Source organism: Ursus americanus, chromosome 21 (assembly GCF_024610735.1).
Source record: "Ursus americanus isolate L20-20 chromosome 21, mUrsAme1.1.p, whole genome shotgun sequence".
In the NCBI taxonomy this organism is placed as follows: Eukaryota; Metazoa; Chordata; class Mammalia; order Carnivora; family Ursidae; genus Ursus; species Ursus americanus.
The window spans coordinates 53,647,346-53,667,786 of NC_142147.1; the positions used below are offsets into that span (position 1 = coordinate 53,647,346).

General features: G+C 45.9%; 1 protein-coding gene and 1 pseudogene across 5 annotated transcripts in view; one reads left to right on the top strand and one right to left on the bottom strand.

The window, feature by feature from the left end:
* PPP2R1A (protein phosphatase 2 scaffold subunit Aalpha) overlaps positions 1–20,441 on the top strand; it is a 65,015-nt gene that overhangs the window by 29,218 nt on the left and 15,356 nt on the right. For 2 of the 5 annotated variants that reach the window (XM_087871161.1, XM_087871159.1), the window contains exons 10-15: positions 3,361–3,534; positions 3,800–3,860; positions 4,478–4,632; positions 5,579–5,721; positions 8,395–8,486; positions 10,046–10,117. In XM_087871161.1, coding sequence (XP_087727287.1) covers positions 3,361–3,534; positions 3,800–3,860; positions 4,478–4,632; positions 5,579–5,721; positions 8,395–8,486; positions 10,046–10,117 — 697 coding nt within the window. Of the gene's footprint in view, positions 1–3,360; positions 3,535–3,799; positions 3,861–4,477; positions 4,633–5,578; positions 5,722–8,394; positions 8,487–8,639; positions 9,116–10,045; positions 13,508–20,441 lie in introns of those variants that run through there. The other 3 variants (XM_087871158.1, XM_087871157.1, XM_087871160.1) reach the window with 3 other exon arrangements.
* Positions 19,450–20,303, bottom strand: LOC148108319 (vomeronasal type-1 receptor 4-like; annotated as a pseudogene).

Here is a 20,441-nt window from a genome sequence, read left to right on the forward strand (position 1 = left end):
ACTTGTTATAATTTGTATTCACTTCTGATGCTTAAATGGGGACAGCTTGGCTGGTGAGAGTCCCTCCAGTTGGCTTTTGTGTCCTTTTAACACGTCACCAGGGTCTCGGGGAGCATTTTGCTTTCTGGTGTCAAGGAGAGATCCACACTGAGCTCGAGTGTGAAGGTGAGCCCGCCGGTGCTAGAACAGTGCCAGAGCCGGATTCTGTGCCGGTTTCACCGTTCGCGAGTGCGGCATGGCCATCATACCGCAGCCGTAGTCTGTCCCAGTGCAGCTTCTCCCGCAAAGAAGAAAAGAGAAAAGCCCATCATGGTTTTCTTGGTGTGAGTTAGGCATCTGGCTTGTAGTTGAGATTTCACTTTTAGATCTGTGATCTTTATGATAAGGTTTATTAACGTGTCCAAATAAAAAGGCCTTTTTCTGGGTATGCCTGAAGTTAAGTGGCGAAAGGCGTTGTATTTGCCCGTCTCTTCTCATGTGTTCAGGGCACTGTGCCTTATGCATCAGGGGCTCAGAGGTGACCTCCCAGGAGCTGGGCAAGGGCCAGCCCCGTCTTTGCAAAGCGTAGGTTCTGGACAGTCCAGGCCTGCTGAGTTAACCCTTCACTGCACACATCTGCTCACTGGGTTTATTGGTTCATTTCAGTGCCTTGTTTGTTGTTGTTGTTGTTGTTTTTGTTTTATGACCAGAATAGTTTCAACAAGGAAATGGTTTTCTGCCCTGCCCGAGGGTAAGTGGTGGTTTGTGGGAAAACCCTCATCTGAGAAAGGCTTCTCCTGTCTCTGGTGTCTGGCTGACATGGAGTCTCAGAATTATATGTGACCTTTTCAGATGCCTCAGCAGGGGTTGCTCGTCAGCTGTGGTCCAGAGTTCCTCCTCTGGGCCTTCGGAGAGGGCTTCCTGACGCTCTGCCGCGGGGAGTGACATGGCAACCGGGGGAAGTAAGCCTGTTGACACAGGAGGCTTGGTTTGGTTCCCGCGCTGCTGCAGGGGCCGTATTCATTTAGGAGGTAGTTTGTTGGGTGCTCGTTTCTTCCTTGTCTCCGGAGGTGAGACTCCCCTGGGTACGTGCGGTATTTTCCATCTTTAGAATTGTGTATGGCTAACCTTCAGGGAAAGGAAAGAGGCCCATTCACTGTCAGGACATTGCCATTCACAGCCCTGGATAGGTGCTAACTCCCTCAGTTCTTCATCGTATTTGAAAACAGGCCAGACTGGGCATGCGGGTCTCCGCACAGTACAGAAAGGCCATCATGATGGTTTTACGTGCATTTCAAATGTTCTTTATCCAAATGAGACCTCGATCCAGTTATTTTCATTTTATTCGAAGAAGAAATTTCCTTCTTTATGTCGGGTGTTGCAGATGCCTTTTATCAAGTGAGGGGTAATGCAAGGCTCTCTCCTCACCCTTCCCAGCCCTGACTCTGACCACATCTTGGTCTGCCCAGTTGACTTGGATCGTCTTCATTACATTCCCCTGGAGTACATTCTGACACACGCACATCCAGACTAACTCGCTTTCCTGGACTGGGGTTAGGGTGGCAGATGGGGCTGTTCCCACTCCAGAAATCTTTCTTAGGAAAGAAAGAATAGGTATAGTCTCTTAACATTATGACAGTTCAGGCTTTTATAAACATCGGGTATAATGTCCCTTTAAGAATAACCACATTGAGGGGTGCTTGCATGGCTCCATCAGTTAAGCATCTGACTCTTGATTATGGCTTAGGTCATGATCTCAGGGTCGTGAGATTGAGCCCTGAGCCCCACCTCAGGCTCCATGCAGGGTGTGGAGCCTGCTTAAGATTCTCTCTCCCCCCCAAAAAAAAAAAAAAAAAAAATCTCTCTCCCCCTCTGCTCCCCTCCCCTGACTCTGTCTCTAAAAAAAAAAAAAAAAGTAGGAAAGAAAAGTTGGCTTAATGTTCAGTCATTTACATGAGTTGACATAATTTATGTAATCAGCATTTCACAAACATCTGAAACCACTCTGTGTGTGAGATTTAAAGCATCTGTCACAGAAAAGATAGATTAAAGTCAGTGAAGGGAAAAGATGGACAGGGGAGACGCGGCGTGAGCTTCCAGGTGTCCTCTCTCGTGCAGTCCTGTGGTCGGAGCTTCACTCTCCCACCGGTGACATGTAACAACACCCACGGTGTGTTGCCAGCCACAGAAGGTCACTGTGCCTTGGTTTCCAGGGATTTCACTGGGGCTTGGTTGCACAGCCAAACTGCCTGGCTGACCTCAGTTTGTCTGCAGGCCCTCGAGAGGGCAAGGTGTTGCTCGGTCCTTGCTGTAGTCACGTTGTTAGCATAGTATCTGGCACAGCCCTTGTCTCCCAGGTAACCACAAAGATACTGTCACCAGACAGGCTGTTCCAGGGGCTTCGAGATCTCCCAGAAGCTGGTCAGGGGCCCAACCCTTGTTTGGAATGTGCCTAGTTTGGGCAACCTGGACCTGCTGAGTTAACCCTTTATTGCAAAGCACGCTTGTTTACTTGGTTCACTGCTCCGTTTCTCACTTGGTTCAAGTTGGAACTACTCGTGATGTCTGCCATCTAGGAATATGTGATTTGAGACAAGGATCTAGTAGGGCTTCTGTTTTAATTACTAAGAACTGATTGTGTTTATGTGCCTTTCCTTACAAGTTGTTCACTGCTTTATGGAAGCAGGTGGGGCACGTGTGTGTGTTTGTGTACGTGTATAGTAACGTGTGTGTGTGTGCATATATAGTGGATCAGTGCTCATATATAGTGGATCAGTGCATATATAGTGGATCAGTGCCTGGTAGTCAGCAGGCAACTCAAAAATATTTCCTTATTCCTTTGTGCATTGTTTTAGCACCTGCTCTGGGTGCTGGAGACAAGGATGAATGAGACGTGCTCCTTAACTGAGCTCAGAGACTAGCAGGGAGAATAGAAGTCACAGAAGTGATACTAATGAGCTCCCCACACCTCAGGCCTCTCGTGGATCAGACACCAACAGGCGCTTTAATGACCTCACCCACCCTCGAGGCTAGATGCGTGCTTCCCTGTCACAGATCAATAGCCAAGGAGGTACTGTCCCTGGCTGACGGGCTCCCAGCTGGCTCCCAGCAGAGGGAATGTGACCCCGTCGCTTTTTTCCAGAGCACCGTATTTCTGCAGTGATTCCTGTAGTTTCTTCAAAACGACTGACGTGTCTTGTGCTCTTTGGTGAGATTTGAAAAGCTGCCTCCCTAATAACCCATGTTGCTTGCTCAGGAGGAGCTGGGCAGGGCGGTAACAGGCTCTTAGGAAGAGCGGCTTCTACGGACTTGATGCGGCGCAACTCTCTCAGCCCTCTTCTGGGCCAGGTCCATCTCCTCAGACCCCCGTCTTCTCCTCAGTGCCCGGAGGTGCGGCTGAACATCATCTCCAACCTGGACTGCGTGAACGAGGTGATCGGCATCCGGCAGCTGTCCCAGTCCCTGCTGCCCGCCATTGTGGAGCTGGCTGAAGACGCCAAGTGGCGAGTGCGGCTGGCCATCATTGAGTACATGCCCCTGCTGGCTGGACAGCTGGTGAGTGAAGTGGCCTCGTGGGCAGTGTGTCCAGGGCTGTGACAGTGTCACTGGGGCCTGTGCGGGCTCTCTGGGGAGTAGGAGGAAGGGGCACGGGGAATGGGATTCTAAAGGTGAGTAGACTTTAGTTAGAAAAGAGAAGGGAGAGGCGCCCCCCACGTGAAGCTGAGAAATAATCCCCTGTGTTTGGGTGGGTCTGTTTCCCTGGGGTATGGCTGGAACCTACCTAGTCTCCCTCGATTCCTTAACCTTTTTCCTCTTGCAGGGGGTGGAGTTCTTTGATGAGAAGCTCAACTCCTTGTGCATGGCCTGGCTCGTGGATCATGGTGCGTCTCCAGCGGGATGGGGGGGGGTGCTGGTGCTCCAGGAAGGGTACATGGGCATTGGCTGGGGCCGGGAGGGTGCAGAGTCACTCGTCCAGGCCAGCTGCTGCTTATGTGGATCAGCTCCTTTGCTTTCTAGAATCCTGGAGAAGTGCAGGATGGGAGGGAGACAGAGCAGATCACGTAGGGGCGGCCTGGTAGAGTGGAGAGAGAGAGAGAGTGAGGGCCGCTGGGCAGATGGCCTGGCATCCTGCCCCTGGCTGTGGAAGCTCAGGCACACTCCTTTGTGAAACGGGGCTTCTCAGTCTTTCAGGACCAACGTGAGAACTGCTCGTTTTCACTGACAGGTAAAAATTAAAGTTAACATTTGTCTGTATCAGCACCGTTCCCAAGTATTACTAAATGATTTGCTTGGGCGGATCACTTCTTAGAGCTGCAGTTTGCCCATCTGTAAGAGGAGGCCAATAGTGAATCCTGTGTTTGGAGCCATTGGAAGATAGCCTACCTTCAGCACATAGCGAACCCTTTGGTTCACCTGCGGCCTCGTCCCTAGGTGTGCGAGTGACTGCTACTGCCTGCCTGCTCAGTCCTTCACCTCCTGAATCCCTGCCCTTTTGCAGTCTATGCCATCCGCGAGGCGGCCACCAGCAACCTGAAGAAGCTGGTGGAGAAATTTGGGAAGGAGTGGGCCCATGCCACTATCATCCCCAAGGTCTTGGCCATGTCTGGGGACCCCAACTACCTGCACCGTATGACTACGCTCTTCTGCATCAATGTGAGCGCCCCCACCTGCCCACTGGCCTGTGCCCGGGGACCGGGAGTACCTGGGAGAGGAGGGATGGCGGGAATCCTAAGGAAGATGGCTGGCTTGGGAGTGGGGACATGGTGGTTTGGGTGCGGCAGGGATGAGTCCCTGAGGAACTACAGGCCAGGGGTGGGGACCTGCATGGTGGGAACCCCAGGACTGGGGAGGCTTGGCCTGCCGAACAGTGACTGCCAGCCTTTCCGAGCATCCCTTTCCTCCACAAAGCATATGCGTATTTTTGTTTATGATAGTTGGTTTCGTGTGCGGGCTCTGGAGCCAGACCTACTCTTTAATTCTAGCTCTGCTGTATATTAGTCACGGACCTTGGGACATTTCCTAACTGTTCAGTGCTTTAGTTTTCTTACCAGTAGAGCAAGGATGCTGGTAGTGGAAGTACTCACGAGGTGGTGAAGATTAATCTGGCCATACAGGTGAAGGGCTTAGAGCAGTTATGTTATATGGAGCAAGGGCCCCTTTCTGTTCATTTAAATAAACCATACACCTAGCTAGAAATTAAAAGATAGAATTTAAAAACATATAAGTAGAACTGAGGGTTCTGATGATTTCTTTGCACATCTCACTTTGGAGACCATCGCACTAAGGAAGGCATCCCAAGGGTTAGGAATCGAGCCCACCCCAGAAGATACAGAGAATTTTGAGGATGGGGAAATGGGACCAGGACAGTCTGGGCTGGGGGTTTCCAGGACAAGGAGACAGTGGTATTAGGGCGTTAGGAAGGCGTTAGTGGAGATGGTAGTTTCAGGCGAATCAGCTGATCCCAGGGTAGGTGAACCTGTATTGCTCAGTGTCACCCTCAGGCCTGATGATCAGTGAAGTGGCCTGGTCAGAGGAAGGGGGAAATGGGAGTTAGCCATGAACTTCGTATAATCACCCCTCTCTCACCCACCGCCCCCAGGTGCTGTCTGAGGTCTGTGGGCAGGACATCACCACCAAGCACATGCTGCCTACAGTCCTGCGTATGGCTGGGGACCCTGTCGCCAATGTCCGCTTCAATGTGGCCAAGTCCCTACAGAAGATAGGGCCTATCCTGGACAACAGGTGAGGCTTGGATCCTCCCTCGCACACTGGTGGGGCTGGTTCTAGGCATGCTAATCTTTGACTTTGGAAGTTGGAGCCTAGGGTTTGAGACCCAGTGTGTCTCTTCGCTTGCTGTGTGAACTTGGCCTATGTCTTCACCTTCCCAAGATCTTAGTTTCCTCAAATGTGGAGTGAGAATTCCCATGGCCTGTCTCATAGTGGGAGGGGACAGTGGGGTGGCAGTTCTGTATACTAGTAGCAACACGTTAGAAAATGAAACGAACAAATATAAATTATTTTTGTATGTGTATGTAATTTGTTATTGCCCCCGAATCATCAAATACTGAGGAATAAATTTAATGAAAGATGTAAACATCTTTAGTGAAAACTATAAAACATTGCTTTGAGAAATTAAAGAGCTATTTAATATTCATGGATGGGATGGTTCCCCAAATTTATGTATGGATTCATTATAATCTCAGTCGTAGCAGATTCTTTTTATTTTTTTAAGATTTTATTTATTTATTTGACAGAGTGTGAGACAGCGAGAGAGGGAACACAAGCAGGGGAGTGGGAGAGGGAGAAGCAGGCTTCCTGCTCAGCAAGGAGCCCGATGTGGGCCTCGATCCCAGGACCCCAGGATCATGACCCGAGCCGAAGGCAGATGCCTAACGACTGAGCCACCCAGGCGCCCCAGTCTTAGCAGATTCTTCATGGAAAATTTGACAACTTGGTTCTGAAGTTAACATGGAAATGAAAAGATCTGGAGTAGCAAAGGTGGTCCTAAAGAAGAAAAAAGTTAGAAGACTTCTACTGCTAGATACCAAGACTTACGACTCCACAGTAATTAAAAAGTGAGGTCTTGGCACAATGTAGCCCAATTAAACAGAATCGGGCACAGAAACAGACCTGTGTATATGTAACAGTAGGTGCCACTGCAGTTCAGGAGAGAAATGTAGGTGTTTTCATGGATGGGTCCACCTGGGTCAGTTGGATATGCGTGTGGGGAGTGGGGGAGGCCTCCCACTTCAGAGCGTAAGCAAATTAGAGATAACAGACCAGAATCAGAAAAATAAAAAAATAAAGATTCTGGAAGAAAACAGGACAACATCTTTAAGACACTCAAAGATTTGTTTAAATTGCTCAGATTTGTTAAATAGCTCCCCACGGGAAAAGGCTAATGAGTTCACCTTGAGTGAAAGAACTTCATTGGCAGAGAACATTATGAGAGTCAAATGGGGAGCCACTGATGGGGAGGATGTATTTGTAATACATATTTTTGACAAAGGACTGACTCCTCCAGGGTACTTTCCCACTAAACAATAAGACAAACGCCCAAGAAAGAGATGGGCAAAACCCAAGTTGAACAGGAACTTCCAAAAGAAGATCTCCTCGTGGCCGATATGCACAGGACAGGGTGCTCAGCATTATCAGCCATTGGGAAATTGTAAATGAAAAGACACCCCAGGGGGCGCCTGGGTGGCTCACTTGGGTTAGCATCTGCCTTCTGCTCAGGTCATGATCCTGGGGTCTTGGGTTCGAGCCCCTCAGCGGAGAGCCTGCTTCTCCCTCTCCCTGCCCCCCACTTGTGCTCTCTCTCGCTCTCTCTCTCAAATACATAAATAGAACCTTTAAAAAAGAAAAGAAAAGGACACCCCAGAATGGCTGACCTTAAAAAAACTCAGGGTCATTTGGTGTTGGTAGAACGGCTGGAGTTCTCATACACAGCAGGTGGGGCTGTAAGTGGCAAATGGGTACAGTCACTCTGAAAACGGGTAGAATCTAGTGAAGCTAAGGCTACGTACACCGTGAGCCGGCACAGCGTGTCGGTTCCTGGGCATACAGCCAAGAGAAGTGAGTGCTTACTTCTAGCAAAAGGACGTTTGTGGTGGCTTGCTTCATGTTAGCGATGACCTGGCAACAGCCCAAGTGCCTGTCCACGGTACAGCGGATAAATTGTGGTTTGTTCCTACAATGGGAACAGCGATGAAGACTCTTGCCCTGCTTAACACAGATGATTCTCACCAACCTCACGTTCAGTGAGAAGCCAGACCCATAGTCTGTGATTCCATGTATATCAGGTTCAAAAATAGGCAAAACAGATCTAGAAGTAAGAATGGTAGTTGTATGGGGCAGAGGAACAGTTTGTTAACTGGAAGGGGACGTGCCTTCATTTCCCGCAGACACCTGACTTCCGGTGTGCGTAGATTTCCTAGGGCCTCCTATCCGAGAGCAGATAATCCCCTTGGCTCCCATCAGGCCGGGTTCTTCTCCTGTGGCACTTGGCACTTCTCTGTGACTCGTGGTCAGTTTGGTCTGTCTTCCTCCTAGCCCGGGCTCTGCGTGGGCAAGAGTCAGGTGTTGGGTTTACCGCTCTACTCACACTTAATGCAAAATAGGCCTCAGTAAATCTGTTAAATAAAGACATCATTTGCTGAGCCTCAGAGACTTGAGGGTTTGTTATTTTGTATCCCACGTTCCCAGACTGTCTGACCTCCCTTTGTCTGTTCTGGACCCCGAGACCTCTGTTCTAGTTTGTTAGACCTCCAGCCTGCAAAGTAATTTCATCTCTGGGCTCACGTGCCGTTGTGGGTTCATATACGAACCCGTCCTTGCCCAGGAGCCCTCTGCCTGCCTCGCGCACCCCTCCCAGCTTGGCTCACCCCTTCCCTTACATTCCCTTTCTCCTTCCAGCACACTGCAGAGCGAAGTCAAGCCCATCCTAGAGAAGCTGACCCAGGACCAGGACGTGGATGTCAAATACTTTGCCCAGGAAGCTCTGACTGGTAAGGCGTTACTCGGAGACCCCATCAGGAGGGTGGTCTGCAAGGATGGGCCTAGGCCTGAGAACAGCAGCTCCTGGGAGGGGGATATGCAGGAGCAGTTGTGGGCAGAGGGCTAGCTGTGGTTCTGACTCCCGCCTGTTCCTGTTCCCCCAGTTCTGTCTCTCGCCTGATGCTGGAAGAGGAGCCAACGCCGGCCTCTGGTGTCCACCCTCCCCCCTCCCCCCCAGGTCCCTTCCTCGGGGAGACAGTGGGGGGACTTTGGCTGTCACTCCCTGTGCATGGTCTGACCCCAGGCCCTTTCCCTCAGCACGGTTCTTCCTCTCCCCAGCTGGGAATCCGACTTCCCACTGTCCACCTCCCAAGAGGCTTGGGGAAGCACAGGTGGGACAGGGCAGTGACCCTGGGAGGAAGGGGCCACTTCTGCCCGCAGGGGAGAGATGTGAGCATCCCGGGTCACTGGCTCCTGCTGCTGTAATGGGGACCCCCTACCCCATCTACTTCTCCACCTCCTTTCTCCCTTCCTTCCTTCCTCTCCCCCTCCCCCTCAGTGGTTTTTTTTTGTGTCAACTGTGCCGTTTTTATTTTATTCCTGTTTTCCCTTTTCACAGAGAAATAAAGGTCTAGAAATAGCTGGTCCTCTGGTTTTAGTCAATAGCATGGAGGAGGGGTGCCACAGCAGGAGTGTAGCTGGCCTCCAGGGGAGAGGGTTTGTGAGGTTTCTGGCCAGGAGAGTCCTGTGGTGCAGCTTAGTTTAACAGACATTAGTCGAGTATGTGGTGGTTCAGAGCAGGTGCCTTGGAGCAAGACTGCCTGGGTCCAGATCCTAGTTCTTTTAGTTAATGGCTGTGTGACCTTGAGTAGGTTACCCAGTTTCTCTCACTCAGTTTTGTTCTTTGTAAAATGGGGATAACGATAGAAGCTAAATCACAGCGTGAAGACTAAATGAGTTAATACGTATAAAGTGGGTAATTGTGCTGCATGGCACATGAGAAGCAGTCAGTCGGGGTCAGCTACAACTTCCTGGAGAGCCCCCCTGTGGATCAGGCCCTGTCCCTGAGGAAGTCCCAGGAAAATCAGGGCTATAACAGAGAATGGGAAGGGGACTGGCAAGATGGAAGCCATTGTCCCTCAATGTCTGTTCTCCCATTTCTTCACTAATTAATAGAGACACTGTGATTTGTAGCTGCGCACATGTCTGCCTGGCTTCAAGGCATTTTCCCAGGTCTCTTGACATTCGGTGTGGCGTTGTGACTAAATTCTCGCCAATAACATCTGAGCAGAAGAGGTGTGTGCTGCTTCTAGGAAGTGTTCCTAAGGAAGAGGATATATGCCCCCTGCTTGTCCTTCTTCCTGCACTCTGGACTGTAGACCAGGTGGCTGGAGTGGGAGCAGCCATCTTGGGCCAGGAAGTGATCTTAGGAGCATAGGCCCAGCAAGGTGGCAGAACAAGATAAGAGGAGCCTGGGTCCCTGATGCTGAGAAAACCCACACCAGTATTGGTTACCTGGGAGAGTTAAACTGTTTGAGTGACTGTTCATTTGGGGTTTCATCACTTGCAGGTCACCCGAATTCTAACTGGTGCAGGGGCCAAAGAGCCCCGGAGAGAGGAGCAGGAGACTTAGTGGATGGTGGTACGTGTAAGGTTTCACAAGGACGTGATACTGAGTGAAATATTGCTCAGCAGGGTGGAGGGGAAATTGGCACTGGGTGGCAAAGTGATTTTACCAGCTCAGGCCTCATGTTCCTCAGTCCCTACTGATTGTGAGGCCCAGCTGAGTCCTGGGGGATGAGGGTGAAGGAGATCCTGTTCCTCCCATTATTGGCTTATGTTAGTTTCATAAGAACAGGATCTGTGGTTGGTCCCCCACCCCGCACCCAACACAAATGTACCATACTTTCCTAGGATATAAATATTTGAAGGACTCACTGAGTGAAGAATTGATGAGGTTGGGAGGTGGGGGCAGTATGGTCACTCTCTGCTTGATGAATGTTCAAGTTCAGTTGGCAGTCTACCACTAATTGCTGAAAGAACATTCAAGTGAATGCTCCATCGTGTTTCATTTATATTTTACTGGATAACAACCCACCCCAAAAAATGAGTGATTTAAAACAATGAAAATGTATCACTCCTAAAAATGCTGCAGTCTGGGCTCAGCTCAGTTGGAAGATCCTCTGCTCCATATGGTATCTCCTGGGGCTGGAATGTTCAAGACAACTTCTTCACCCCCATGTCTGGGAGTACCACCCAGCTGAGGCCTGGTACAGCATCTTTCACTGTGGCCTCTCCAGGGTGGCTGGATCTCTTTATATCATGGCTTATGGTTCCAAAGCAGTTTCCAAGAGAACAAGTCCCAGTTCACAAGTGCTTTCAAACTTGCATTACAAGCTGAAACAAGTCACGTGGCCAAGCCCAGAGTCAGTGCAGGAGGGGACCTCGCAAGATGTGAAAACCTAGAGGTGTGGTTCATCTGTGGTTCACAGATGCCGGTGTGACCGCCACACGTGGTCCAGAGAGAAACTTTGGGTTCCATCTTAGCTCCGCTACAGACAGGTGGAGGCATCAACAGCGGAAGGAGATGAGGCTGATCACAGGGTGTATAGAGCATTTGGGGCAAGCTGAAGATTTAAACTTTACCCTGGAAGCCAGAGCAGCCACAGGGGTTTTTGGTAAAGGACTGACAGTATCAGAATTGAAGGGGGACACCTGAGTCCGGGAGACCTGGGAGGATATGGTCTAAGTAAGAGAGGAGTTTTGAGCTGGAGGCAGGTGCCATGGAGTTGGGGAGGTTGTAGGTAAAAAGGGAAGCAAAACTTCGCAAGGAGACAGATTGGGACTTGGTGACACCTGGATAGGGGAATAAAGGGAAGGATGCAGTCATCTTGGCAACCAGGATTCAAGTCTTCGAGACTCACCACCTGCTCCTCCCTGGGAAAGGATTGCTCCTGCTAACCCACACGTGCTTCAACACCTCCAACCTTTCACGTGTGACATGAACCTCTACCTGGAAAGCTTTCCCCCCTCGCTTCTTGGGAAACAGAAGTTAGTACAGAGAGTAGGTAAAGAGGTAGAGTGGTGTAGGTGAGCGTGGAGAAGTATGTAGGGGCCAGATCTTGAAGAGCCTCCAAATACTGCAAAGGGATTGAATGTGAAGGGACAAGATCGAGTAAGACTCGCAGTGGGGGGTGGGGATCCCTCCAGGGTCCGATGAGGTCAGAGTGCTGGGGAGGAGGCTGGAATGATGGCCCTAGGGGGCAAGGGCAGGGCCTCCGCTGGGTCTGGGGCTGAGGAGAGTAGGCAGAGAGATTGAGGAGGTGTACCTGAGGCCACTTCTGCTTTTCAAACCCACGGAAGTTACAAAAGAAGCAGCTGGAAGGAAGGCCCTGTTGCTCCCCTCAGATTAATCAAAACGTGATGTTTCAACACATGCCTTGTCATCAGCCCTCCTGTCTCGAGGAAATCCACACTCCAGCCACTCCCTTGAGTTCTTCCCTGTCCAGCTGTGTTTTTCAGATGAGGACACAGACCCAGAGTGTGTTGGGTGTCTGATGTGGGTGCTTACGGACTTAACAGATCAGAACACAGCAAATCTGTCCCAGAAGAAAAAGATGCCCTAATTTCCTCTGGTAGCTTAAGATCCTTTTAGGGCCCAGCCAAGGACGGTAGGTGGCCCTACCAGCTAGATGAGAAGAAGCAGGGCATGACTGGCCTTAAAGGAAATATGAGTCCTAATCTCTTAACCATGATGCAAAATGTAGAAATCCATGGTAGGCTTTTTAATGAGTCATTGGGGGCAAAACCTCACCTGACCTGAACTACTATAGTAGCAAAACCCAACTTGGACTTCAGAGTTTTTATCCCTCTTGCATGGAATGCACATCACAGCCAGAAATATCTGTGTCTTAGGAATATATGAATGTATTCAATTAGTAATCAAAAGACTGCACGAAAGTCCAGGCCCATATGGCTTCAGTGAATTCTACCAAAACATTTAAAGAATTAATACCAATTTTTCACAAACTCTTCCCAAAATTAGGAGAGAACGCTTCCCAACTCATTCTGAGGCCAGCATTAGTGTAATACACTCCATCAGTAAAAGACAACATGATCATCTCCATTGATGCTAAAAACAGCATTTAACAAAATCCACACATTTACCATAAAAACACTGAATAAACTAGAAATAGAAAGGAATTTCCTTAACCTGATGAAAGGTGTCTGTAAAAACCCACAGATAGCATAATAATGGTGAAAGATTGGGTGCTTACCATAGAAGACAAAAATACCCACTCCTGCCACTTCTTTTCAACATCGTAGTAGTAGTTCAGGGTAATTAGGCAAGAAAAATAAAAAAAGAAAAGCATGCAGATTGGAAAGGAAGAAGTAGAACTGTATTTGCAGATGATGTGATCATGTATAGAGGAAATCCTAAAATCTACTAAAAAAAAAATCCAATAAGTTCAGTAAGATTGCAGGACACAAATACACTAATTTGTATGTCTATACATTGGCAGATAATAAGCGTTGGTAAGGATGTGGAGATACTGGAATCCTCATATACTACGAATGGAAAATGATGCAGTCACTTTGGAAAACAATGTGGCAGTCCTACTGGGATACTATTTTACCCACCCATTGTACTCCTAGGTGTATACCCAAGAGCGTTGAAAACCTACATCCCTATAAGAACTTACACACAAATATTGGTAACAGCATTCTTCACAATAGCCAAAACGTGGAAACCACCCAAATGTCCATCAACTGATGAAATGTGGTGTATCCATATAATGGATATTAGCCATAAAAATGAATGAAGGATTGGGGCGCCTGGGTGGCTCAGTTGGTTGAGCGTCTGACTCTTGATTTTGACTCAGATCATGATCTTGGGGTCATGAGATTGAGCCCTGTGTAGGGTTCCCCATTCAGCAGGGAGTCTGCTTGAGATTCTTTCCCTCTGCTGCTGCTCCTATTCACGCGCGCTCTCTCAAAATAAATAAATCTTTAAAAAAATGAAGTAATGATACATGCTACCACATGGATGAATTAAGTAGCCAGACACAAAAGGCCAAATATTGTAGGACTCTGTTTTACTTGTACCTTTGGTGTCGTATCTAAGAAATCGTTGCAAAATCTAAATGTCATGAAGGTTTTGACCAATGTGTTTTTCTAAGAGTTTTAGGTCTTTGATTCATTTTGAGTTAATTTTTGTATATGGTGTTAGTTAGGGATCCAACTTCATTTTTTTGGCCTGTGAGTATTCAGTTATCCTAGTACTGTTTCTTGAATACCCTTCACACTTAAAAACCATTTGACCATAAAGGCCAGTACCACACTACTTTGATTACAGTAGCTTTGTTCTTTTTCAAGATTGTTTTGGTTATTGGGGGGTCCCTTAAGATTCCATATGAAGATTGGGGTGGGTTTTTCTATTTCTGCAAAAGACATCTTTGGGGTTTTGAGAGGGATCGCGTTGAATCAGTAGATTGCTTTAGGTAGTAGTGACATTTTAGCAATAGTAAGTCTTCCATTCTGTGAACATGGGTTGCATTTCCATTTATTTATATGTTTAATTCTTTCAGAAATGTTTAGTAGTTTTCATTGTAGAAGTCATTTATCTCTGGTTAATTCCTTATTCTTTTTGATGCTACTGTAAATGAAATTGTTTTTATAATTTCCTTTTCATTGTTCATTGCTAGCATATAAAAATGCAACTGATTTTTTGTTGACTTTTTGTTTTGCTAGTTTGGTGAATTCATTTCTTCTAACAGTTTTACTCTGGAATTTTTAGGCTTTTCTACATAGATCTTATCATCTGCAAACAGAGATAATTTTACTTTTTCCTTTCCAGTTGGATGCCTTTTTTCCTTACAGATTTGCTCTATTTAGGACTTCCAGTACTGTGTTGAATAGAAGTGGTGAGAGTGGGCATCATTGTTCTTAATCTCAGAGGAAAAGCTTTACTTTAACTCTTGAGTTTGTGATAATTGGCTGTGGGCTTTTCATATATGGCCTTTTCTATACTCAGTTTGTTGAGAGTTTTTATCGTGAAAGGATATTGAAGTTTGTTAAGTGCTTTCTACAGTTACTGAGATGATCGTATAATTTCTATCCTTCATTCTGTTAATGTGGTCTGTCACATTTGTTGATTTGCATATGTTGAACCATCCTTGCATCCCAGTGATAAATCTTACTTGGTGGTGGTGTATGGAACTTCTTATGTGCTTTTGAATTGGGTTTGCTAATAATTTGTTGAGGATTTTTGCATCAATATTCATCAGGTATTTTGACCTGTAGTTTTGTTTCCTTATAGTGGCCTTATCTGGCTTTGGTATCAGGGTCATGTTGACCTTGTGAAATGAGTTTGGGAGTGTTCCCTCCTCTTCAGTTTTTTTGGAGGAGTTGTAGAATAACTGGTGTTAATTCTTTAAATGTTTGGTAGAATTCACAGGTGAAACAATCTGGACCTGGGCTTTTGTTTTTTAGGTTTTTGATTCCTTATTCAGTCTCCTTACTCATTATTGGTCTGTTCAGATTTTCTGTTTCTTCATTATCCAATATTGGTAGGCTCTATGTATCTAAAAATTTCTTTTAGATTGTCTGGTCTGTTAACATATTGTTTTTCATAGTGGATTCTTATGATCTTTTGTATTTCTGTGGAATCAGTTGTAATGTTTCTTCTTTCATTTACAATTTTTTTGAGTTCTTCCCCCTTTTTTTGGTTTGTCTAGCTTTAAAAAAAAAAAAACCTTAGTTTCAGATTTTTTTTTTTCTGTTGTATTTCTTGTCTCCATTACATTTATTTCTGCTCTAATCTTTATTATTTCCTCCCTTCTGCTAAGGCTTAGTTTGTTCTTTTTTTTTAGTTTCTTGAGGCGTAATGTTACATTGCTTATATGAGATCTTTTTTCTTAATGCAGATATTTATTACTATAAACTTCCTCTTAGAACTGCTTTTGCTGAATCCTATAACTTTTGGTATCTTGTGTTTCCATTTTCATTTGTCCATTTATTTATATGTTTAATTCTACATAGATAAATGTGTAGATAGATAAATATGTAGAATTAAACATATAAATCATTTCTGATTTCCCCTTTTAATTTTTTTTTTTTTTGGACTTGTTGGTTGTTGAGGAGTGTGTTAATTTTCACATTTTTGTGAATTTTCCAGTTTTCCTTTTACTGATTTCTAGTTTCATGCCATTGTGTTTCAGAAAAAAATGCATATGATTTCAGTCGTCTTAAATTTGTTAAGACTTGCTTTATAGCCCAACATATGATACGCCTTATAAAATGCTCCATGTACACTTGAAAAGATTTTATTCTAATGCTGTTGGATGGAATGTTCTATATATGTCTATTAGGTCCATTTGGTCTATAGTGTTCTTCAGGTCTGCAGTTTCCTTGCTGATTTTCTGTCTGGATGATGCATCAGTGTTGAAAATGGGGTATTGAGGTCCCCTCTATCATTGTATTATTGTCCATTTTTCCCTTCAGGTCTGTCAGTATTTGCTTTAAATACTGAGGTACTCTGGTACTAGGTAATAGGTAATGTATATTTGTTGTATTGTCTTGATGAATTGACCCCTTTATATATTGACGTTTTTTCTCTTGTGACTGATACTGACTGAAAGTCTGTCTTATCTGATGTAAGTATAGCCGCTTTTGCTCTCTTTCGTTTCCATTTGTGTGGAATATCTTTTTCCATTCCTTCACTTTCAGCCTGTGTGTATCCTTTCTTCTGCTCTAGACTATTGTTCAGCCCCTGTATTAAAATTTTCAGTTCCTTTGTTTTAATTCTTCGGCTCCATGGTTTCTGTTTGATACTTATATTTTCTCTCTGTTGAAATTGTCACTTTGTTCATGCGTTGTTCTCCTTACTTCATTAAGTAACCTTATGATGGTGGTTTTGAATTCCTTGTCAGGTAAATCATATATTTACATTTCATTAGGGTTGGTTTCTGGAGATTGATCTCATTCCTTTGAGACATGTTTCCGTGTTTCATCATTTTCCTTGACTCTGTGTTGGTATCTGTGCATTAGGAAAAAAACTGCCACCTGTACCTCATGGACTGGGCTTGTAGATTTTGGGTGCCTCTCAAAATCTTCACAGTAGTCCAAACTGCCATCTTTGTTGTAGTGGCCCCAGGCATCTAAAATACACTGGGTCCTGTCAGTCTGAGACAGGTGAGGCAGCCAGTCTTTCAGGCTCCTCCAGAGAAGTTGGGACTTTGGGCATACAGTCAACTCTTCTCTGCCCAGGGAGAATGTGGAATCAGAACTTTTTCTTCTGTCACACTGCATTGAGCTGGAAGAGGAGTTACGTTGCCTGCTATATGCTTGTTTGAACCTCTCTCTATTCCCTTGGCCTCTAGGAATCTAGAGTATGCCAGGTTCCATCAGCCCTCTGAGACAGAAAACAAACCAATCCCTTGGGCAGCCCTTGGAAAAGTTGGAGCTTTGGATGTGTGATACAGCTCTTCCTTCCCTCAGGGAGGCTGAGAGCTGTGCCAGGGGTAGGGATTATGGCAAGAGTGTCTCAGATCTTCCTGCCAGCCTCAGTGTGACGGGTTTGGCGCTCACCCAGGATGCAGGAACCTCTCAACTAGTTTATGGGTTTCAAACAAAAAGAATGCGTCTGTTTATTGGCGTTGAATCACTCTGTCTGTTGGGGAAAGGAGGGTTCTGGGCGTCCCATTCTGCCATTCTGCTCACGCCACCCTCACAGGCACATTTCCTTTTTGTTTCCAGCAGCCTTTGGCTGTTCACTGGTAAGAGACATGAAGGTAAAATGCTTTTGATTCACCCAGTTCTCTGTCGGCCTTGATAACTCCTCAGTTATCCTGCCAGAAGGAGAGTAAAAAACTAGTCAAGCTGCTTGTTTCAGGCCTTCCTCTCACTGCCTGGTTTAACATCACACACCAACCACGAGACTAAAGTGAAAATGACAGAAAATACTAAGCATGGATAAAGTTGTCTATAAACCAGGCGTGTCATACACTGTTGGGGGGTGTGAAATTTGTACAAACATTTTGGAAAACTGGCTGTTACCTCCAAAAGCTGAGTGGATGTAAACCTGTGGCCCAGAAATTCCTCTATCAGATATGTACCCAGCAGAAATTCATACATGTGTCACGAAACCACATTGTAGAATTTACATACCGGTGCTATTTATTCATGATAGCCCCCAAATGAAACCCACTCACATGCACGGACAGACGAATGATTAAATCGATGGATTGATAACAAGAAAAATGATGTTCACACAATGGAATTCTGTCACCAACAGCATGAAAAAATACAGATAAATTAACAAACATGGAATTTTATTTTTTAAAAAGATTTGAGAGAGTGGGCGTGCGTGCGAGTGAGGGGAGGGACAGAGGGAGAGGGAGGGAGAATCCTAAGCAGACTCCCCACTGAGCATGGAGCCTGACATGGGGCTGGATTCCACAACCCGTGAGATAATGACCTAAGCGGAAATCATGAGTTGGACAGAACCAACAGAGCCACTCAGGTGCCCCTAAACATAAGGAATTTTAAAAGCCAAATACAGAAGAGTTCTTGCTCTAGGATTCCATTCATCTGAATTAACAAAGAGGTGAAATTGATGTATGCAGTTATATGTCACGATAGTGGTTGCTCTTGGGGATAGTAACTGGGAGGGCTTGAGGAAACATCTGGAAGGTTATCAGCGTTTTCTTTTTTAATCTAGGATCTACACCCCAGTGTGTTCAGTTTGTGAAATCTGAGCAGTGCACTCATGAGCTATGCATAAAAATATTTTTTAATACATATCAGCAACTAAAAAAATTAGTTGTAAGAAGGTCGATAGGTTAGTATTCAGTGACCTTACATTGTCAAGGTGGAGGTTAACTGTATTAAATAACTCTACATTGTGATTAGTTTTTACAAGTATTGTGCAAATTCTGGGTTGAAATCTAAGATACTAAATCTACAGCACCTCAAAAAAGGTAAAATGTAGAATTACTAAAAACATAGAAGTCAACATAGAATAAAATAGAACAGGTATCATGAAGCAGACATAATAGGTTGGTAAATACTTTCCAAATTTGCCCATTTTTAAACATGAAAGACTAATCCTGTTAAAGTCAAATATTATTTGACTACATTCATTTAGATATATTTTTTTAAGATTTTATTTATTTATTCGACAGAGATAGAGACAGCCAGCGAGAGAAGGAACACAAGCAGGGGGAGTGGGAGAGGAAGAAGCAGGCTCATAGCGGAGGAGCCTGATGGGCTCGATCCCAGAACGCCGGGATCACGCCCTGAGCCGAAGGCAGACGCTTAACCGCTGTGCCACCCAGGCGCCCCTCATTTAGATATTTTTATCAAGAGACACAACTAGGACATAACTAAAGTAGGTAAATGGAAAATACGTTGCATGTATGTTAAGGTAACTAGAAGGGCAAGATGAAGATAAGTATTTTAAGTTAGGAGTTTTACATTCTTATATACAATTTTCCATTATTGCGTGATGGGTGATCATAGATTGATAGGAACACACACATGAATGTTCAAACACACGCACAGATTTTATAATACACAAATCTGCACATGTGTGCGTGTGTTTACCGCCACTTTTGTAATGTCACTGTCTTATATGATTCTGAGGGGGATGAGTGAATAAATGATTGAACATTGGGTGAAAACACTCAGTGTACGTTTTCCTCCTAGACGAGGAACTTTGTATTATGTAGGCAAGGCAGAGCATGGATACACTGTGGTCTGGCTCATGAGCAGATGGTTGGGAAACAGTGATTACTGAAGTGCTCAAGAAGATCCAGTTGGGGGGCGCCTGGGTGGCTCAGTCGTTAAGCGTCTGCCTTCGGCTCAGGGCGTGATCCCGGTGTTCTGGGATCGAGCCCCACATCGGGCTCCTCCACTGGGAGCCTGCTTCTTCCTCTCCCACTCTCCCTGCTTGTGTTCCCCCTCTCTCGCTGCCTGTCCCTCTCTCTGTCAAATAAATAAATAAAATCTTAAAAAGATCCGGTTGGGATCGTCAAAAACAGACAAAACGACTTGAAAGATGGAGGAGAGGATGTTAAAGTGGACAAAGGTGCTCACCAGGAGAAGGATGCTTTTGGTGGCTCTGGACAAGATGACGATGTGGAGGAGACATTGGTCCTGTGAATATGTTGGACCTTCTGCTCGTGCCTGTGCAGGATGAAGACCATGCAGCTGCTGGCCCAGAACATGAGCCCCAAGCATTGCACATCAGGGGATAACAATTCTGCATACAGAGTCTCTGGCTTTGTCATGAAGAACCGAAGTTCAGTGTCCAGAATCATTTGTTTGTGGTGTTCCTGTTGCTCCATTTACTGGTGATATACGTAAGACAAATTGTGTTTACCAGCATGTGCAGGATCCAGCACAGGGCCGTGGAGGTGCTTATGTACTTGGGAGCTTTCCCTTTAAGCCCTGTCCACCTGGAGTTCCTGGGACTGACCATGATGGCCTGGAAGACACTCCAGAGGCAGGTGCTACCCATGGACACAACCCTGCCCACTCTGTGAACATAAAAAAAACCCTGCCCACTCTGTGAACATACAAAAAAAGTTTGCATCCAAAATCATTGAGGAAATGTCTCATCCCAAAGGGTATCGTTGTATGGGGACTCCTTTAGGCAGGATGCCCAAGGAGTTAGCTGTGGTCAGGGGCTTGAGGACAAGTCTGTGGATCTTGGCCTGCACCCAGTAAAATAAAGGATGACGCAATGGTAAAGGAGAGAAATTGCCCAGGATTCCAGCCGTAGTCTATGATGAAACCATCCCCACTGCCAGACCCCTGGCAGTCATCTTGTCTGTTCCCAGTGACTGAGTTTATCTTCTGAGCTAAAGGATCCTGAATGGCCACAGGTTAGATGTATCATGTCAGCTGAAATCCTTTATTCTCCACTTACTATTAGTTGCACTAAGAAATGTGGATTTAATGTT